This window comes from Dermacentor silvarum, chromosome 10, assembly GCF_013339745.2.
Source record: "Dermacentor silvarum isolate Dsil-2018 chromosome 10, BIME_Dsil_1.4, whole genome shotgun sequence".
Classification (NCBI taxonomy): Eukaryota; Metazoa; Arthropoda; class Arachnida; order Ixodida; family Ixodidae; genus Dermacentor; species Dermacentor silvarum.
This window is the reverse complement of record NC_051163.1, coordinates 12,862,411-12,882,460: the sequence shown is the minus strand read 5'-3', so window position 1 is coordinate 12,882,460 and position 20,050 is coordinate 12,862,411. Positions and strand designations below refer to the sequence as shown.

Below are 20,050 nucleotides of genomic sequence, written 5' to 3'. Positions count from 1 at the left end.
ATTCTATTATAGTCTGGTTATCTTATTGTTTTCGTGTTTGATCCCTGAGTACTTTTCGTTTTACGCCACAACATGCCGGTACGTTGCTTAAAAAATGCCTGTTGCCTAGAGACATCTGCCAGCATATGTACAAAAGGTTTGGGGAGGACGCTGCTTTAGCGATAAAAAAAATGCACTGGAAGTACGCTTACTTAAAGTGGACATCTGGTTTGTACGTCCCCGAGAATTTGAGGTTGACATGGCGTTCAATATTTGATTTAAAGCTAGAGCATAGCATACGCAGAAAGTGACCTAAGAGCAGCGCAGTATTCAATGCGCTATAGAGAAATTATTTGATTCAGAAAGGTTTCCTGCGGTTCTCACTTTCACTTTTATTGCGAGAGATATATCCATGACGATTGACTCAGAATTCTGCACCAATGAATGCTGCTGAGTGGAAGAAGAAAGTGCATTGCGATGTCGTCTCCGCGGACTAGAAAATTATACGGTCTATCGCCTCTACAACAAAATGACCTGTATAACGAAGGTTTGATTATGTCCCGGCTGAATTCTTATCGTTCATGAGTACTGTGAACGCTTCTACAGCGAAGATCATTACAACAAATTTGTCTCTACAACGAATAAATTTAGGTGTACCGATGGCTGATTTGTTACTTTACAACGAATGCCACGTAGCGGTGCCACTTTGCTCTCCGCAGACGCCACTGAGCTGCGCTCACGTGACGAGCGTGCTGATGTCACAGTGTTACAGTCCTGTTGTACTGCTTCAGGAACCGATTAATTTGAATGCTGCCTGTAACACAGCACTGCTCACGACGACTCACAATTTCGTCGCAGTTGACGACGATATGATGATGTTATCGTAGCTGACGACTCACCGCGTCTTCAAAGCCTTCTAAGGCTGAAAGGACGCAAATGTCAACGAAGGCAACAGCGATAAAGAGCCTGTCAGCAAACCAATATTTCTGGTGGCAAGGAAAGCGATAACTGTATTCGACGATCTGAAGCTTAAGCTGGCTTCGCTTCCGCATTTCATCGCGGATCATGCCATGAATCATGGTGCAATGAGTTCGGCTGCAGTCGCACATTCCGCCAGACGAAGTGTGCACAAAATAGCGACTTATCGCACGAAGTCTTTCAAGAATTCATGTTAAATAAATGTTTTCATTTGTAGGTTGTGCTTAGCCTGCTCTATTGTGAGTGGTACGCTGTGCAACATTTACAACGTAGTGATCTGTATAACGAAGGATTTAGAAGGTCCGAAGCACTTCGCTATAAAGGCGTTCGACTGTAGCATTTCCCGCATTGAAGTGCTTTCTGCCGAGGCAGTGACGAGAATCACACCTCTAGTTGTGGTATCTGTTCATGTAACCTGCATGTGGTTGAGATCACTAATGATTAATGTTTCGAGCGTGGAAGTGGAAACCTCGAATCTGGGACCAGTGACGTGCGAAGAATGCGGGTGATTCTCTTTATAAGAAAGTATGATGTGCCTGCTGTACGCCCGTGTGCACTTCAATCAAGAAGTATAGCTCACTTAAGGTATGTCACCACCTTTGAAAAGGCGTTTTTTAAGAAAAAAATACATTTTATCTTTTTTAGATTTCGAGAATTCCCAAACATGCAAAAATGTTCTGCAGAAAGAATTATATTCTCATCTTATTTAGTTCAAAAGTTATAGCCAATTTACTAATAGCTGGTGAACGGTTCTGAAACCGAAACGAATGTGGTGTGGTAACAAAAACTGATAAGTCAGCGAAAATAGGCGGCGTATATTGACATTTTTCTGTTATGTTTTAGTTTGATACGTAAAAGAGTATTCAAAGAGAATTTGTAAGGCTTCCTTTTTTTTTCTAAACATTGCTTTAAATTTCCGTAAGGGGGATGCCAGACGCCACAAGCGTTAAAAGTGCGTCTCTGTTCACGTTGCGCGCGCTTTATGCTGCCGCTATGAATGCTACCGGGATCGTTATTTTTATAGCTATTATTTTTAGTAGCAACAGTAATAACATAGCATAACGTTTTTATAAGACAGCATGGCCAAGTTCAAGGTAGAAAGGCGATTGAAACGAAAATTTCAATCAAAACTGTCGAAAAAATAGAGAACATTCGAAAAAAAATTCAAACGAAAGTGAAGCCGGTTTATGCTGACCTTTGTACAGATGAGCCCTTAAAGAAGTGCCTGCACGGAAAATCCCAAAATGTAACGAGAGTTTCAATGGTATGATTTGGCAACGGGTTCCCAAAGACGTCCGCGTGAGCCTGCCCATCCTACTTTTTGATTTATGTGATGCTGTGTGCCACTTCAATGATGGCAACAGAAGTACAACAGATATTTTGAGGGTAGCAGGCATCGAAGCTGGCCATCACACACTCGTAGCATGTTGCACCAGTGACCAGTACCATTTGAACAAGGCTCAGCGTCAATCAACGGCTGAGGCAAAATATCTCCGCAAGAAAAGATGGGCTGCAACAAAAGCCAAAACAGAGCTCCTGGCAGCTAAGAAGGGCCCTAGCTATGAATCTAGTGTATTTTAACTTTCTAGAGCGTGAGGATCTTGTTTGTGCAAGGGTTTGAAAACTTTATTCTTGTTTTTCTCAAAACTTGATTTCTGGCACTTTCCTGTTGCTCAAACAGGTGTAACTTCCAAATCAATGAATAGTTTTCAACAAAACTTTGCACGCACGTTCCTTTATTGCTAGCCTGTGCAATGAACTAGGATTAATGAAAACTAATGATAAGTTTTGATGTAATCATGTTTTATTCCAAGCAATGCAGACAAAAATGACAAATGTTTTTGTTTTCTTTGGTATTTTTAATATAACTTCATTCCCACTCATTGGATGGCAAAGATCCTAGTTAGTTGCACAGTCTGGTTAGTTGGCTGCCTCTGTGCCAAAAAGTTTACCATTCCTGCACCCCATTCGCTAGTTATGAATGTTCGCGTAACAACCAAGTTTGAGCAATGTTTTGTCAATAACAAATGCCAGTATGAGTTTTTTTCGCTCTTTCTTGCTTTTGAATATAATTTAAAACGGTCCTTTATAAGGCCAATGTGAAATCAAAATTTAATGACGCTAACTAAAAAATGCTTTGAAAAAGGTGGTGACATACCTTAAAAAAATGTGGTTGATCCCTCTTATATAGGAATCGGTATAGAACACGAAAGTGAAACGTGTCTTCACAGAAGTAGTGTAATGTTTATTGCACATTGATATATAATGTCTATTGGTGTTTTGTGGCTAAAGCGCCCTTAGGCGTTGATGCACCCACGCTGACGCCTGGTGGCACGTCTCCTCCATCACGACTACCAACGTCGATGACCATGAGCAACCGTCGTGCATATGGAAGCTGCACTACGCTGCACACGCTAGCACAACGCGAAAGACGAAGCACGTAACTGACACACTAATACAACGCGCAAGACAAAGCACGTAACTGAATCGTCACCGAGTCAAATCAGCGCGTATAGCGCGTCGTAATTGCAGCCTCCGCGATCAACTTCAGAAACATTTTCAGAGCTAATTGCGGAGGCCACGCTCCGCTGTGCTGAGTACGGTGAACGCCACTACCAACGCCACCTAGGTGGCGTTGGTAGTGCTTCTTGATGCCAGCGTCCCTTCGAATTCTGGCATCGAGGCGTCGTAGTGCCGAGACCACCGAAGCGTTCACTGTCGGTGCGCGTTAGTGTCATAATGCAGTACTTCTCTTTTCTGCTCGTAGGCGGCGGCACCGCCCCGAGCAAGAGCGCGGGTACACGGAGGAGTGTTAAATATATAAGGCGCGTCTGTGTAGCTCTCTGCAAATGCGTTTGTGGCGCAATGGGTTAAACGCTCGGCGATCTATCGTCGCGGACCGAGAGGTCGTGGGTTCGATTTCCAAATTTTGCATGTTTGTGGAACTTTTTCTTCAGGTTTCTTTCTTTGTATTATGTTCTATGACGTATTTCCGTGACGGAAATACGTCAGTGAAGTCTTGGTGGACCCCGGCATAAAACACTTTCGTGTTAAAAACTTAGTGCTCTTCCACTCTGTGAAGATGGACGACCAGCGCAGCTATTATGTATTCTTCTAAAGTGACGAAATTATATATATATATATATATATATATATATATATATGGTGTAATAAGGAGAGTAGAGAAAGACTATATATATATATATATATATATATATATATATATATAGTCTTTCTCTACTCTCCTTTTTACACCATAATCCTCCTTAATCTTCCTTCATCCACCTTAATCGACCTTAATCCACTTTAATCCACCCTAGTCCTCCTTAATCCACCTCAATCTTTTATCTTCGTTAATCCACCTTAGACGACCTTATTCCACCTTAATGCACCCTAATCCACATTAATCAACCCTAGTCCTCCTTAATCCACCTTAAGCAGATCTAATCCACCATAATCCACCTTAATCCATCCTAATCCAACTTAATCCGGCATCCACCATAATTGGTGGATTGGTGTGTGGACTGTGGCGTACTGGTCACGGATCATTGGTTTTGACACTTATGTTAAGAAACCTACATACATAAGCTACTGTGGATTCAATTTTGTCGACGCGACTGTTTCTACACGCCCTGTCGACGCACGCACATTTATTGCGATAGCAATTATATGGACACTCCAAGCGCATTTTTGCCGTCGCCGTCGTCGTCGCCGTCAGGTTCCGTATAAAGTCCAACGGCGATAAAATCGTCGCCGCGCGCCGTACCCTGTGTGTGCGAGTGAAAGCGTACGAGGGTGAGCTGGCAATCGCGGCTCAACGTAGCGCACCCGAGGGAGGAAGGCAGGCCGGAAGCGCGCGGTCTTCTTTTGCGCTCGAGGCACGGGGGCGAGGCGACGGGGAGGGAGGGAGGGGGGGGGTGCCTTCTGCTCCCGCGCCGGCTGCTCCCGGAGCTGCCGCGCGGGCGCCGTATCTTGAAAGCCATCTGTGATGAGGACGAAGTGCGTGACCGCGGTTGCCTCATCTTCAAAGTGATCTGCGATGGGGACAAAGTGCATGCGCCGAGTGCCGATAGCTTCGTATGCACTGTGCTTTCGACGTTTAGTTCGTGTGGAAGGGAGAGACAACGCGAAGGTCAATTTTCTCGCTGCCGCTGGCGCGCTTTCTCACTCCAGTGTTTTGACGAGTTTCCGCGATCATCGAGCAAGATGGGTTCATGTTTACCTGTGCGCGCGTGACACCGTGCTTGTTGATTTAGTTATAGTAAGCGAATATTTACAACTTTGCATCGCTGATAAAACTACTATCCTTACTTCGTATAGCTGTCTACTAATTTGCTATCGCAATCGATGTTTCGCCTTTCGGGCGAAACTGCAACTTTTTTTTTTTTTTCGTCAGGATCTAGCCATATACAGCTTCGGTGTAAAAATCCACGTTTCAAGCAGCAATGAGCACAGTTTGGTCAGGAAGAACATTCCTGAACAACCACAATCGTCAGTTGTGTGTACGAAATTTGCTCTCAACACCAACTGATACTTTGAAAAGAAATTAGGGGATGTATATTTTAACCATCGGTCAGAAATGCCTGCTTGAGAACAACACCAAATTAGGAGGATGCTGGTGTCTTTCTCGGGCGAGGCACCTAATTATTATTATTGCAGTGGAATCTGCAGAGAAGGGGCAGACTATTTATAGGAAATAAACTGGGGAAAGGTAAAGCTACATGGGCGTGATTACGTCCTTATGTACCCAGTGTGAAGAGAGAGAGCGAAAGAGATTACCGAAAGCTGAGATATCAACCCTGTTATATGCAGGTGTTGCTATTTCAGATGCGGTGTTTATATTGACATGAAGTGCCGAAAGTAAATAAAAACATAGTACACTATGAATAATTCACCAAATCAATCCCAGATGAGGAAACTAAAAATAATTCGCAGAAATTAGTTTAAGTGTACGTAGAAGGTGTTAGCGAAAGTTTGGGGAACTTACTGATTGGTAATTGTAAAATGTAGCCACTTTATCACGTTGACGCAGCTTTGCGTGGTACTAAATTATTCCTTTTTTTTTCACGCAGATATCGACTGCGGTGAGCCTCGGCCGCTGGAGGACGGCGACGTGTACCTAGTCAACGGCACCTCGACCTACCTGAGCGTGGCCCGTTACACTTGCGGCGACAACTTCACCATGAACGGTGTGGACACGAGGACGTGCCTAGAGACAGGTCTCTGGAGTGACGTGGAGCCCACCTGCGAAAGTGAGCCTCTCTGCACAATAAGTGACGCGGCGACAACCGCTGCGCTCGGGGCCGCGCTCGTCAACGTGACCGAGTCCGTCGGGAACTCCACTGCGCCTCAGAAGACGCATCTTTAAGATCCCAGTGGTGGCATCGATCGTTATTTTGTTTGCCAAGCCATCGCTTGAGACGCAGCATACGCGTTTAGCCCTTGTGTTCTGTATACTGGCTGTTTTCTTTAGGCTCGCTCAGCCTAAGGCTATACGGGTACAGGCCGCCCATTTATTTTAAAAGTATTGCTGGTGTGCCTGGAGATGCGCTGTCTGCGATGAACAGTAGGCTTAAGATCTGCCCTAAATAAAAGAGAACGAGGCAGCCGGTAAACTCTTTTAGTTCTTGCGTGTTATTTATATGGTTTCCAGTTCCTTGTTCAGCTTTCCTTTTGAATCACTGTTGGAAAGACGGTTGAGAAGAAAGGTTACGATTTGTGGTTGCACCTCACAGGCTACGGAGCAACGTAGCCAGCCGAAATGAGGTACCAAGAATATGTAGTGAAACAACGTTCAGAGAAATAAAAGACAGAAAATTGAAAATGAGAGAAACAAGGTGATCCATCTGCGATATGTCACTGGATTAAAACGTTTTGATTAGCAGAACTGAAATAAACAAAATTTTTTCTCTTTTATCTTCATCAATTTTTTTTCTTTATGCACCGCATTCTATGGGATTTGTGAAAGCTGCCGTTCATCATTACGCAATGACCCAGGACACAATCAATCAATCAATCAATCAATCAATCAATAAATAAATAAATAAATAAATAAATAAATAAATAAATAAATAAATAAATAAATAATTTGATCAATCAATCGAAGCTCATCGTCCAACTACGTTACATGCTTTAATTATGGAATTGAGCACCAGAAGCAAATAGCAGATTGTGAAACACAAAGGGTCGTGTCTCTAAAATGCAATCGAAAATACAATAAAATGCAATATTGATGCGACAACACATGCAATAACGCACGAATGGTACGAAATAGCAAGAAATGCACAACAGCGTGCTTAAAACTTCTTATAATGAGGTAATTTTTTGCGGAGAATCTTCCGACAAAAGACTTCGCTTTAATGAAATTTCGTGGCGCTCTAGTGCTATCATATTACATCTGTCGATCATCTCGCCATCGCAGTGATATCATGCGGGGAACCGGACATTCCTCTTGGGGGCTACGTGGTTGAAGAGGATTTCCAGGTCCACGACACGGTGCACTACAAATGCCACCCGGGACACATCATGGACGGGCCGGAGTCCAGAACGTGCCTGCGGAATGGACGGTGGTCCGACGTCGCACCAACCTGCACCTGTGAGTCGAGCCCAGAGTTCGCTGGACAGAAACAGGCGTTGGCACTGAGGCATCCGGAGACCACATTGACACGCAACACTGACTATTCAAAACATTTTAGGCCCACTGCTTAGAAACCTTAAATTGTAGCACCAGAAATATTCCCTTAAATATAGTTCGCGCAGAGCATGATACATCGCTGTAGTCATTCTATGCAATTCTTATGTTCAAAATGTCTTGCATTGTGCCAGATGACAGGCAGAAACTGGACATAGTATAGTAAAATGTACAGTTTTCTGTAGCCCACCAGTTTAGTGGTGCTGACTTGTTATTGTGCTAGCCAGTCGAAAAAAAAATTGCAGCTATATTTTGTTATTTCTGGTTCTTCCTTAGAAACACATAATAGGAGAAAATGTTTCTATTTCTTGAGCTATAATGAAAAGGACGGGGAAACACTGCTTACGCCAAACTGCTAACATCGCTACGGAAGAACATTTCAGGTAGCTTACTGCGACTACCAGGCTGTAGACATTGCTATCTCGCGTTGCACTTACAGTACAAGCTCATATTGGGTATGTTCTTTCTAAGACGGTGTTAGCCCAGAGCTGTGCAGCCTGCTCATCAATATCAGTTGCTTCATAGACGCTGTTCTGCCTTTCCTCGACAAATAAAGGCTTTGGGCGGCGAACGTACACGGTGCCAGAGGCCCACGCTCAAGCCTGTGTTGGGTGATATGAAGCTAGTCCGGGCCAGATTGCAGTCCGTAAATCAATTCGCACGTGCGGAATCAGACTCGCATCTTACTTTAGCGCAGACTACGTTTCTCGTGCCGGAGGCTGATCCACAATAAAGTTCTCGACATAAAGTGTATGCACAAGTTTTCGTGACGTATCACCACGCTGCATACGCTGGTCGCCTGCTGCAGTCCGTGCGACAATGCGAGCCTTTGTATGGTATTTGAGGTGGCGCCGTCGGCTGTTTCTGACTACCGAGGGGAGGATCGGTGCGAAAGGTTGTGAAGGAGGGGTCATTATGGCCATTCTGGCCGCGTTCACTGGTCGATTAGCTGCAGGAACACCCATACCACAATTCCAAACAAGCGGATGAGAGGAGGTGGTCACTGCCGCCTCTTCCCTTGCTTTCCAAGCTCTTTTCGCACGGCCTTCATAAAACTCCTTACTCGCCTTGCTTCTCACGGCCTCTTACGACCTTGCAGATATGAGTGATGGCTGTGGCGACTCGAGCATCGAAGAAAATCCTTTGAAGTTCTCGAGTTTATGCCGTTCTGCGGCTGAAAACGAAGCCGCTGGTTTGGTTCTTGGCGGCGAAGGGAGCGAAATGCAGAAACGTTTGTGTACTTAGATTTAGGGGCAATCTAAAGATCTCCAGAAAATGAAAATTCATCTGGAACCTTCCGCTACGGCATCCCGCATGAACCGCAGTGCAGTGTCGGGACATGAAACGCCACCATTAAACTTTTGAATGTGCCAACGCTATCATTGAGATACGTCCATAAAGAGCCGGAATAAACCTGCTATAGTGTTTTCTTTCTTTGTTGTTGTTCTTATTTCACCATCCCCTTGCTGCACCAGTCGTGGACTGCGGTCGCGTGCCACCGATCCTGAAGGGCGAGGTGTCTTACGAGAATGGCTCCACCTACCTGGGTTCCCAGATCGCGCACTCCTGCAGCCAGGGCTTCCGCCTGAACGGAGTGCGCGTGCGCACTTGCGCACTCGACGGCCGCTGGAACGGCACGCCGCCCAAGTGCGAAGGTAAGTGTCGTCGTCGGACATCTTGAGGACGTGTAACGAGCAAATTCCGTCAATGTTGTGGCCACTGCGGCACTGATGAGGGAAAAAAAAGTGTCAACATCGTGACGACATTGCAAAAAACCGTAGTGATAAGTAAAACGGTAACACAAGGTCATTTTTCATGTGCAGCACTTTCGCAGTGTATTGATATCCTTGTTTCCAAGCGTATAGCTTTATATAGGCGTAATAAGATTGAAGTGCACATAAGACGCATTACGATGGGTCGTACTTGTAAGCTGTTTTGCAATTCCTACATTGCGCGTGGATAGCTCACCGTCCCCTGTATCCGCGAAAACGCTCAATTTACCAGCAGTTTGGGACTATTGCCAGTAATATCATACAAAACACTTTGTTGTTTACATGTACTAATACAAACTGGAAACCAAAATAAGTTACGCGTCCGACAGCGGAAATATTGTTCGCATTTTTTCGCAGGTCCTGTGGTCAGTAATGTTTTGACATCGACCGTACATGTGAGAAGCGGCCAGCCTCAAAGTTCTATATGGATCAGAGGCGTAATTTAATGTCGACATCTGTGAGGTCTTGCTCTAGCTCAGGGTGCGCACAGAATAAAAAAAAAGTTCAATGCAACAAGAAAATCGGTGTTTGACTTTGACATTCAAGATATGTAATGCTTGATGCATGTACAAGACAGAAAGCGCGATAACGCTGTCATGTAGTTACACACCGCTTTCAGCTCGTATGCTTGCCTTCTACCTGTTTTAGTGCGTAATTTCGGGAATAAGAACGTGCGTAAGCGCTGCTTATAGAATCACCAACAAACGCTTATAGAACTCGCGACAAGGAGCTTTTCAGCAAAAAATAAAATGGCATCGTCTGCTTTTGTAAGTCTCGTGCTGGACATATTGATCGGACCTAAAAAAGCTGGACAACAGTCACTTTTCCAATGGTGAAACAGAGGAAAAACGTAACGTTGTACCAAAGTCTCACTCTTCTACGCCTTAACCAAAAATGAAGATAGCAATAATAATTTTGACATCTATTCATCTCAACGGAACCTAACGTAGCATTGTGGTAAGATTAACTTGTGTTTATATCATTTTAAATCATTCAAACTTAATCGATGAAGCTCGGCCGCAAGAGTATGCCAGTCTACATTACTTTTCTTGAATGCAGAATCCGCACACATGTTTTGTTCTGCTCTTATTGCTTGCCATAGATTATATTCACTATTCCAAGTCACCCAAATCAGTGTTCTCTCGAGACGCGGCAAAGTGTGGGCCACTTGCAGGCCTTCATAATGAACAGACTGATTCCTTGTTGCGCTCTTATGTGAACAAGGAATCCACCTTACGAAAACGGTTATGGGCAGCTATAGTTTCAAGAGTTTGACAGGACCATTTAGTTTAGCACTGATGCCGCTTACACACCAATCATGTTAATCAACTTACGGAAACCCGCAAGTTGAAAGCAGAATCACGAAAAGGAAAACTTGTGAAAACTGAAAGGACAACGCTACAAAGGGAACTGCTATCTGCTTCAGAAAAAATAAAACTTCACACTGAAAAAGAAAATCGCCCTCGTCCGGGGTTCAAAGCCTGCACTAACGCATCCCCAAGTCGGTCGCTCTACGAACCGAGCTAACCAGGGGGCTAGCAGATCGCAGAGCGAGACCGAATTAACCGACAACTGGAAACGCAGGGACACATCTCTGGGCTGCGCTTTTGGGCAGCTCCGAACTCAACGACCAAACCCTGGCCGTCCAGAGTGCCCGCGATCGGGCCGTCAAGCTTGGCTTGCCGGTCCCTACGTGGGACTAGCCGGGTGGCGCGGGGTGTCCCCTGCGTCTTCTCTGGACCTCAATAAAGTTATTTCACTCACTCACTCACTCACACATCTCTGGCTATTGTCAGAAATGACATTTTCCCCTGTCACAAACCAGCCATTAAAGCCGACTTTTTCTTTTTTTTTTCATTCTTGGCAGAGATTCGCTGTCCTCCCCCGGAGATACCGAAGAACGCCACAGTGGTTTACGGTGGCAACGACCGCTCGTCAGCCGAATCCTTCAAGATCGGCTCGACGGTGCAGTACCGCTGTGTCACGGGACACATTGTGCAGGGCGAATCTCTGAGGACCTGCCAGGCAACCGGCCGCTGGACGGCCGAAGTTCCTCAATGTGTCTGTAAGTGTTCGTAATCCTTTCTTATAAGCATTCTGAAGCATACATCGAAGATGCGCGACGCTCGGCCCCGCTATACGTGTAATCAGTGACCAGCTATGAATTCAGCGCAAGCTCTGCACGGCGCCTGCCCTTTGTGCTAGCTTCCCGTTACAAAACATACAGACTGGCGGTAAAGAAAGAAGTTCGTCAGCCGTCCTGACGTCACAGGAATGAGCAAATGCTAATCGCAACTCTTGAAATTATCTGAGTTGAATAGCGGCTTATTTGCAACTATAATTTTAGGTTGTCACCAATTATAGCTTTGTCGTCGCTAAGTACTTTGTGTCATAACAGCCGGCCAAGAGATGGCACCAGACGCACGTAAGTTTGCTCCATACCCTGTAACTTTCATTATTTCTTATTTTTTTATTGATTTCTGTCATTCCCGTACATGTTACTCTGTAATTGCAGGCACCCTTTACAAAGAAGAAAACGGATACGAGGTCATGTGTTCATTTATTCGCCGCGCACAGAGCCTGTTAATGAACTGGCATTGCGGAGTACAGTTAACACAGCTGTTGTATTCATTTCAGTGGAGTGTTGTGTTCTTGCACATGTCACCGTTCTTCACGAATATTCATCGCTGCTGGTCCGAAATTCGCTGGACCATTTGATGAAAAAACAAAAGAAAGCGTGGTTGCACAGTATAGTGACATTAGGCATAACGCTCATTTCGCCCAATAAATACCTGAATGAGTTGCGGATTTGCATGAAATAAGTTTAACATAAACAGGTGCGTATTCATAATCTTGTGGTTGTTACTGACCAGTGTTTTCCGTTCTGAGACAAGATGCGTGAAAGAATGGTGGAATCTCAGATTTTTGAAGCAAGACAGGCCTTGTTCATTTGAATATGATCGCGCAGTACCAAGAAATACTTTATTATAGCACGTACAGCAGTACCGTGCGAATATCAAACGGGAGCAGAGCTTATGATCGGTACACCAAACGTCATCCATGAAGTAACAGATTTCGGCAGCGTCTCTTTGTTTCTAGTTATGTGGCTGCCAAATAATGAGGGATTGTACTTAATTGGAAGGTACTCAAAGGCCCAGTGGCAACTTCTGATAATTTTTTCCGACACCAAAGCTGCCTAAACACTGCAATATACAAGGACATGACATCTCAGTCACTTTATCGTGGCGGTGGTTCAAGGAGGAAATGTAAAATGTGATTTTGGTCCTATATTTTCTCTTTTTTTTTGTGTGTGTGTAAGAAACAGCAAAAAAGTTGTCGCAGTTTCACCTGAAAGGCGAAGCATCAATTGCGATAGCAAACTTGTAGAGAGCTATACGGAGTAATGATATTAGCTTTATCAGCTGTATAAACTTGGACATGCAGCAGCATCGCCAACACGCAGAACTGTTGTCGACGCCATCGGCGTTTTGCCCGCGTTCGCTCAAAATGCGTGCGGCGTTGGTGACTGTTGCCGGAGCCTCTGATATAAATAGGCACTGCGTGCCGCAGCTAAACGTCGCCTCCCTTCCCTCCCCCTCCCCCACGGCCTCTCGCTCGTCGGAAGAAGGCGCGTTTGCTCTACATACATGGTGATTGTGAAGGAGAACAGAGACGCCTACTTCTGCAGCCCTTAAGCGAGCACGGCGCAGAACGCGCGTTTGTTCTCCGCCGTGCGTTCACTCCCCGTGAAAGACGCGCCCCTCGCGCCCTTTCACTCGCACATACAGCGTTCGGCGCGCGGCGACGATTTCTTCTCCAAATGACGTCATACGGAACCTCACGGCGACGGCGACGGCGACGCCGACGGCAGAAATCTGCTTTTGAGTGTCCATATAATTGCTATCGCAATAAAAACACTGGACAATGTTACCACCACTATTTCTAACAATGTTTCTTCCTTCATGATGTAATTTTCATTCGAAGTTAGTGTTTCATGCTTGCTACATTATGTGACATAACATGATTGTTTAAATCCAGTATTTAAGCTTGATATTGATGTGCATGCACTACCTGTACATTTCTTACAATTTCATGTTGTGCAATATGCAACATTCCCACCTTGCTGGCGCTGAAGACACCGTGATAAATAAATAAATAAATAAATAAATAAATAATAAATAAATAAATAAATAAATAAATAAATAAATAATAAATAAATAAATAAATAAATATTGTCTAGAAAAAACACACAACCGCTCCTTACATAGCATATTTTTATGCAATAAAAATTTCGACGGCATGCTGTCTGGTCAGGCAAGAGCATCGTTAGTAGATCCGGTCAATGGGCAATATCATCAATCATAACTTGATGTTTTAAAATTTGTACAGGTATTTTTTTCACAATGAGCCGCTAATGACAAGTTTCTTTTTTTTGTGTTACCTTTCTGCATCGTTCCAAAATCTCTGGTCTTGTATGGAGCAAGTTTTATTGGTCCTTTGTTACGGTGTAACCTTTTAGCGGAAGTTTGCTATAGAAAACACGGTGACTTCTTACATAGCGAGAATTTAAGCAGTGCAAAAATAAAAATCGATAACACGCAAGCGCGAACTACGAATTCGGGTTAATTTCGCGCCTGTAGTTTACGCATGACAGCAACAGTACTGACGCCACGTCGCAGTTCGTGTTCTTCTGCGCTTCCTTGACATTCTCACTTCTTTGACAGAGCTTGTGAGTATGGTATAGCAGAGATATCAACGATAAACAAGATATCAACTTCCATGCTTCCTGAAGGGCAGCATGGAAGAGGACACCGCCTATGCCGTCGACTATGTCGTTCTTTATTTCGTGCTCTTGGTTGGATTCCTTTCGCGCCGGAGCCGTCAATAACGCGGCGCCTTGGGTAATTGCAGTTATATAGTCAATAGTGTAGCGGAGACACCACGCTGTCTTAAATACTGTGCTTTAATAGCCATACAAATCTCCGTGTTTCAGGGCCTGTCGCTTCCTCCTCCTCTATACTCTAATCTCTCATCGCGCACTTCTTTATCTTGCTATTGTTTTTCGCCGCTGTGCGTGCAAGTGTCTAATAAATAGTAGCCATTCATTTTTTTTTTTATTGGCCCCGGCTCCTCTTTCCATACTGATTTTTAAACGCACTCCTGATGCTCGCAAAAAATAAAGAAAATGAAAATAAAAAAGAAACGAAATAACGTACCCTAGTAAATTACTAACGCAGCTGTCACGTCCTTTGCATATAAGTGCGCGTGATAACGCGCTCAAAAAGGAAGCGCGTTCCAGACGTCCTCTGTAAGATCGATAGAAAATAGGCCCCCAACTCGTCCATAATGCACACTGCGCGTACTAGAAGTGCAACCACGCCGGAATGTATGCACGAACATAACGTACTTAAGACACGTGGCCGCACAAGCACACGCGTATGCGCACAAAGGCTTTCTTTCGCTCTAACCATTTGCAATTTCCACGCCAGCCGAACAAATGGATAGTTTAGTCAAGTTTGCGAACTCTAACCACTGCCCTAACACCTCTAGCTATAAAGTGTAACCACCGCATACGTAGAGAATAAATAAAAAAAGGCGTTTTCGATAACTCGTTTCCAGGGTCCTCACCACGTCATATATTCTTTAGCGGGGCAGCCGAATTTTGTATCAGCCTAGTTCGCCTAATGCGGCTGCGTCTTTACTTCCCGCAAAATTTCCGAATTCAAGCTTTTTTCCCTTCTCTCTCTCTTATCCCGTCGCTCAGTCGTTGTGAAAGAACCGAGCATAATGTTTTCACTCTTTCGTTCTATTGTCATGGAATAATTTTTATTTGTTCCTTATTTCATTTCGTGAGCTTTCAATCGCAAATCCGCATACTTGGCTCGCAAAGAAGGAAGCTCGCGTTTCAGGCCGTGCAGGCTTTCAAAGCCGTAGGGAACATTTTCGTGGAACTTCGCGAATGCGCTTAATGGAATGCATTCGCACGCTTTTTTCGCGCCACGTGTTATCTAATGAACCTGTGCGTATTTCCTATCTTACCAGCTCCTCTTGAAGAAATTATATATTTTTTCGCTAGTTTCTACGTTTCTCTCGTTGCTGTGGCCGTGAACAGGTTTCTAGAAACCTTGGAGAAATAATGTCTTTTTAATCACACACAAAAAAAAAATGGCGAAATTTGACCACCTTTTCGCGATGTGAGTGGTAAAAACCGAAAAGAAAAGTAATAAAGAAAAGAGGATGAAATAAAACGTACGGAGAGAAGAATAAGGGCTCGAAGAACAAAAAAAAAAAAAACTGTGAACGGACCACATGACATTTTTTTTTTTTTTAAGACAAGGAAGCTGAAAAAAGAATGGTGATTTTCACGTGAAGACAGATGATCCATCATGCTGCGTATTGAAAACTTTGGAAACTTGGAGCAAATTTGTCTCTATCTTCTGGAAAACTGAAAGTGATTTCTTTATTTGTAGTGTTCTTCACTTGTTTCTATGAAAGGTTGTTTGTATCTTTGGGGCGTCAGAGGACAATGTGATACTCCATGAGATATTCACACAAGGGGCACGAGCTTTCAATTTGACAGTGTTGGAGTATTTTGAAGGTATTTTGCTTAATTTTCAACGTTTGTGCCCACTGCCTGTGGGGACAAGGCGCATTATATGGGCATACTGGGCCTCTCTCACCACGCAATTTCACAGCATTATATAGCACCGAAAATGTCTACAACATACACCAAAGATGCAGTGTAAGAGTATCTCTGAAAGCATCAACGGAAGGATTTTGTTCTCAAAAGTCCCCACCTTGCTATGTAAAAGAAAGTAAAAGACTGCAAGGTGCCATTGATAAAGTTTGCATTATGTATGTGTATATATGTACAGCCTATCACAAAAAAGTGAATGCATTGCTGAGAACTGCGGACTCGCCCTTACGTTTCTTTATTATTCAGTAAACTCTACATAAATACAAACTTTATGCATGAAACTGCACGTATTACATGAAAGCGCCTTGATGCGACAGCAGCGTATTAGACAAGTGCATGACATCAGGATCGTACGAGTAGCTTTTTGCGCCGTATAAATTGCAGTAAACACTGGCTTCATTGTAGTAAACAATTGCAAATTGCACTAAACAACTGGAGAAAACGAAAACATTTTTTGCCTCTTACCAGTCACTTTACTGTAGGTCGGTTCCTGTTTCGCCTCGTTTGAGGCCTCTCCAATGAAATTGCAGAAAATTGTGGGTTATGAAGAGATTTGAACGAAAGTACGCTACCCACTAGACCAGAGACGTATGCTTGCTTGCTTGCTTGTTTTGTTTGTTTGTTTGCTTGTTTGCTCCCTGTATTATGGCGCGTAGCCACTACGTATGATTGGACGAGAAGCCGGCGCGTAAACGGGGGGGGGGAGAGAAAACTTGAGCCAAAAAAAAAAATATCGCAGATTCGCCAAGCATCGATTGCGATAGCAAATTAGTAGAGAGCTATTCGGAGTAGGGATTTTATCGGCTGCATAAACTTGAACACATTCGCTTACTAACGGAATTAACAATCGTGGTGTCAGCGCGCGCAAGCAAACATGAATAGATCACACTGAATGGCCGCAGACAACGACTGTCAAAACGCTGGCAGCAAGCGGAGCCGCTGCAGCGGCGAAGGTTCGCGCGGTCTATCGCTCCAACGGAAACTGAGCGGTGAATGCACAGCGCATACAAAGGTCACAGCTGTGTGGAGATAAGAGACGGTGCGGGCGAGCGCCAGCGCCGGGCAAAGTGCAGAGGAGCTGTGCAGAGGAGAACTTGTTGGTAGAGTAGAAGCTCCGCCCCCCCCCCCCCCCTCCCGCGCTGCCTTCCCGCTTTCTTGCTTTCGCGTGGGAGATTGAGTGGCCAGTTCCCCTTGCGCCCGGTTGCAAGATAAGCATTTGGTGAAGCAGCACAGCATCGCCCCGCCTCCCTCCCTCCCTCCCTCCCTCCCATACCCCCACCGCCTTTCGCGCGACGGTCGCGTTTGCTTTCCGCCGTGCGTTCGCTCTCCGTGATAGCGCGCGTCCCCCGCGCGCTTTCGCTCGCGCATACGGCGCGCTGCGACGATTTTATCGCCCTTTGAATCTATACGGAACCTCACGGCGACGGCGACGACGACGGGTACGACGACGGCAGAAAACCGGTTGAAGTGTCCATAAATGCTATTGCAATAAAAAGTATATGTTAGGGTAAAGTTGAAATAATACAAGGAAACAAAGTAGACAAAGAAATGTTAGAGACATTTTTTTCCTTAGAAGAAAACGTGTGCTTTATGAAAAGATAGCAAATTTGAAAGTAATAAGTTGTAATCAATTGCAAATTGGAATTTTGTGAAATGTCCAACAATAAATCAGTAAGTTAACCAGGTGTTCTCCTTTTGTTACAAAGGAATTCGCAGACGGCCATGCATAAGTTCCTGTGGCTAAAACCTGATGTAGGTGTCCCAAGGGAGAGAATATTTTCAGTGTTTATAGTAATGACTATGCGTGGCATGGAGGAACAACGACCTTACGACTTTATTACCTTCGGGAAAGAAAGGGAAAGAAAGCGATAAGGTCGACATCCCTCTTTTTTTTTTTCGTTGCCATCGGTTTGGTCACCGTCAGGGCCAGATATCGGTAATATTAGTGACGCTTTACCTTGGCAGGTTCACTTCTAACTATACGACGAAGGAGAAATATTTTTCTTCGTTTCCAGTTAAGACGAAACAATGAAGTAAAGAAAATGAAATTTTGTTCCTTGTGCTGGCAGTGGCAGTAGTCGTCCATTAATTGTGCTTTTTTGATGATGTTCTAGGTGAGGGACAAAATTTGTTGTTGCTAATATTAGTTTTTCTATTTTTTATATTATTTTGTAGTTAGTGCGACCTGCGTGTTCTTTACTTCGGTTACTGCGTGTGTTCTGTTCCTACTGGCATCGCCTCTTCCTTGTTGTGCTTCACTTTCCGTCTTTGTGGCCGGTCATCTTGCTTTTTCTATTTCTCCCTTCTTCTTATCTTCAACTTCCTTTTCTATCCCCTCATTCATAAAGAGTATAGGCAGGCTTTGCGCCCCTCTCGGTGGCAGTTGCCAGCCTGCTCTTTCCCTTTTTCCATCTCTGTACATTGTACGTGTGTTTTCATATGAAGTAATAATAAGTACGCAGATATTCACGACGATAAGAGTAAAAACTATGCAAATGCACCGTGGCCTCGCTTGGCACGACCCATAAATTGTTCACTCACTTCTTTGAAGCGTTAGGCAGGCGATAAGAAAAAGAAAAGGCACCACATCAGAGAATAGTGGCTATGATCCACAATAGAGGACCATCATTATCATCGCCATAGTGGACAGTGCAGCGTCCAGAATTGTCGAGCATAGCGGTGTCGACAAGTCACAGTCACGAAAAAGAGAAGTCAACGCTGGCAGCTAGATGGAAAAGCAATCCCGGTGGGCACCGGTGTGTGGAGTCAGTACGACGAAGACAGATCCCGAAATAAATGCAATGCATGCGTCTCTGGAACTGTGCTACTGAGCACTACTCGCTGTCGGCCTCTCCTCCTGCTTTATCTCACACGATGCGTGCTGTGTGTGGGCGTTCAATCGCACTTGTTCTGGAGAAAAAAGATGCCGAGTCATTGCCTGGACACATTCATTTGTCACCGGAAGCACCTATTAAGGTAGCTGTACTGAAGCGCCCGTAATCGGAGTTAGGCATCACTGTAGCTTAGTTGCAGAGTTGGCGTATGACGCCTGCGTTCGCTCTGTTTCTGGCTTTATGAGGTAAACCGGCCTCTGTAACTAATGGCTTTCGCAGAAACCGCTCGTCTGTCCTCGTTACTAAACCCGCGCATGTCCGAAGAAAGCGCTCGCATGACTTCTACGGTCCTTTACCTGACAGAGTGGCCGCAGGAGCTGCCATACATAGTTGGAGACCACTATAGGCGGAAAACCATCCCGAAAATTAGCACGGCGAGCCGTGATTGTATTTGCTTGAGTTTTTGGAGAAACTACGTGCTTATTATTGCTTGTACGGCCTATTCACTGCAGTGTTTCACTCTAGTCCATAGCTAGTCCGTAGCTAGTTGCATTATGACAAAGAAAATAAAAATAAACATCTGTAGTGAAGATTATTTAGTGCCTTACGACCACTAAAATGCAGTGTCATGTTGATGAAGGCATTACTGTTGTGGCGATTCCACTTCTGTCAGAAAAAAAAATGTCGCAATGACTTAGATAAAAGTGAAACAGTGATACTTATGACTGACACTGCATACCAATAGAATCAATCGTTATGAACGAAATCAACGATACACGCGGTGCATTCATCTTGCATTCTGCTTAGACACTATATAAGAGGGACCGATAACATAATATGCTTATTCACACCAACGAGCCATGACTTCCAGCTGGTGATAGCAAACGCTAACTTCATCGTAGGTTTTTTCTTCATTTTTTGCTCTTTCAATAGTGTTTGATACATGTCTACTTTATTGTGGTCACAGCAAGTAATGACTTACGCATGTTCCTGCTGAATTCCTTTCTCAAGAGCACCAATTTTAGAACTGCCTTTTGTGGGCTTTACTAGAGTTCCAGCCCTCTACACTAGCCTTGTAGGAGCCATCGATATGACATCA

At 44.4% G+C, this 20,050-nt stretch overlaps 1 protein-coding gene across 1 annotated transcript in view; it reads left to right on the top strand.

Moving 5' to 3' along the window:
• LOC119431175 (sushi, von Willebrand factor type A, EGF and pentraxin domain-containing protein 1) overlaps positions 1–20,050 on the top strand; it is a 225,565-nt gene that overhangs the window by 188,427 nt on the left and 17,088 nt on the right. The window contains exons 13-16 of the mRNA XM_037698651.2: positions 6,030–6,209; positions 7,379–7,552; positions 9,124–9,303; positions 11,288–11,485. Of these exons, the coding sequence (XP_037554579.1) occupies positions 6,030–6,209; positions 7,379–7,552; positions 9,124–9,303; positions 11,288–11,485 (732 nt within the window). The remainder of the gene's footprint in view (positions 1–6,029; positions 6,210–7,378; positions 7,553–9,123; positions 9,304–11,287; positions 11,486–20,050) is intronic.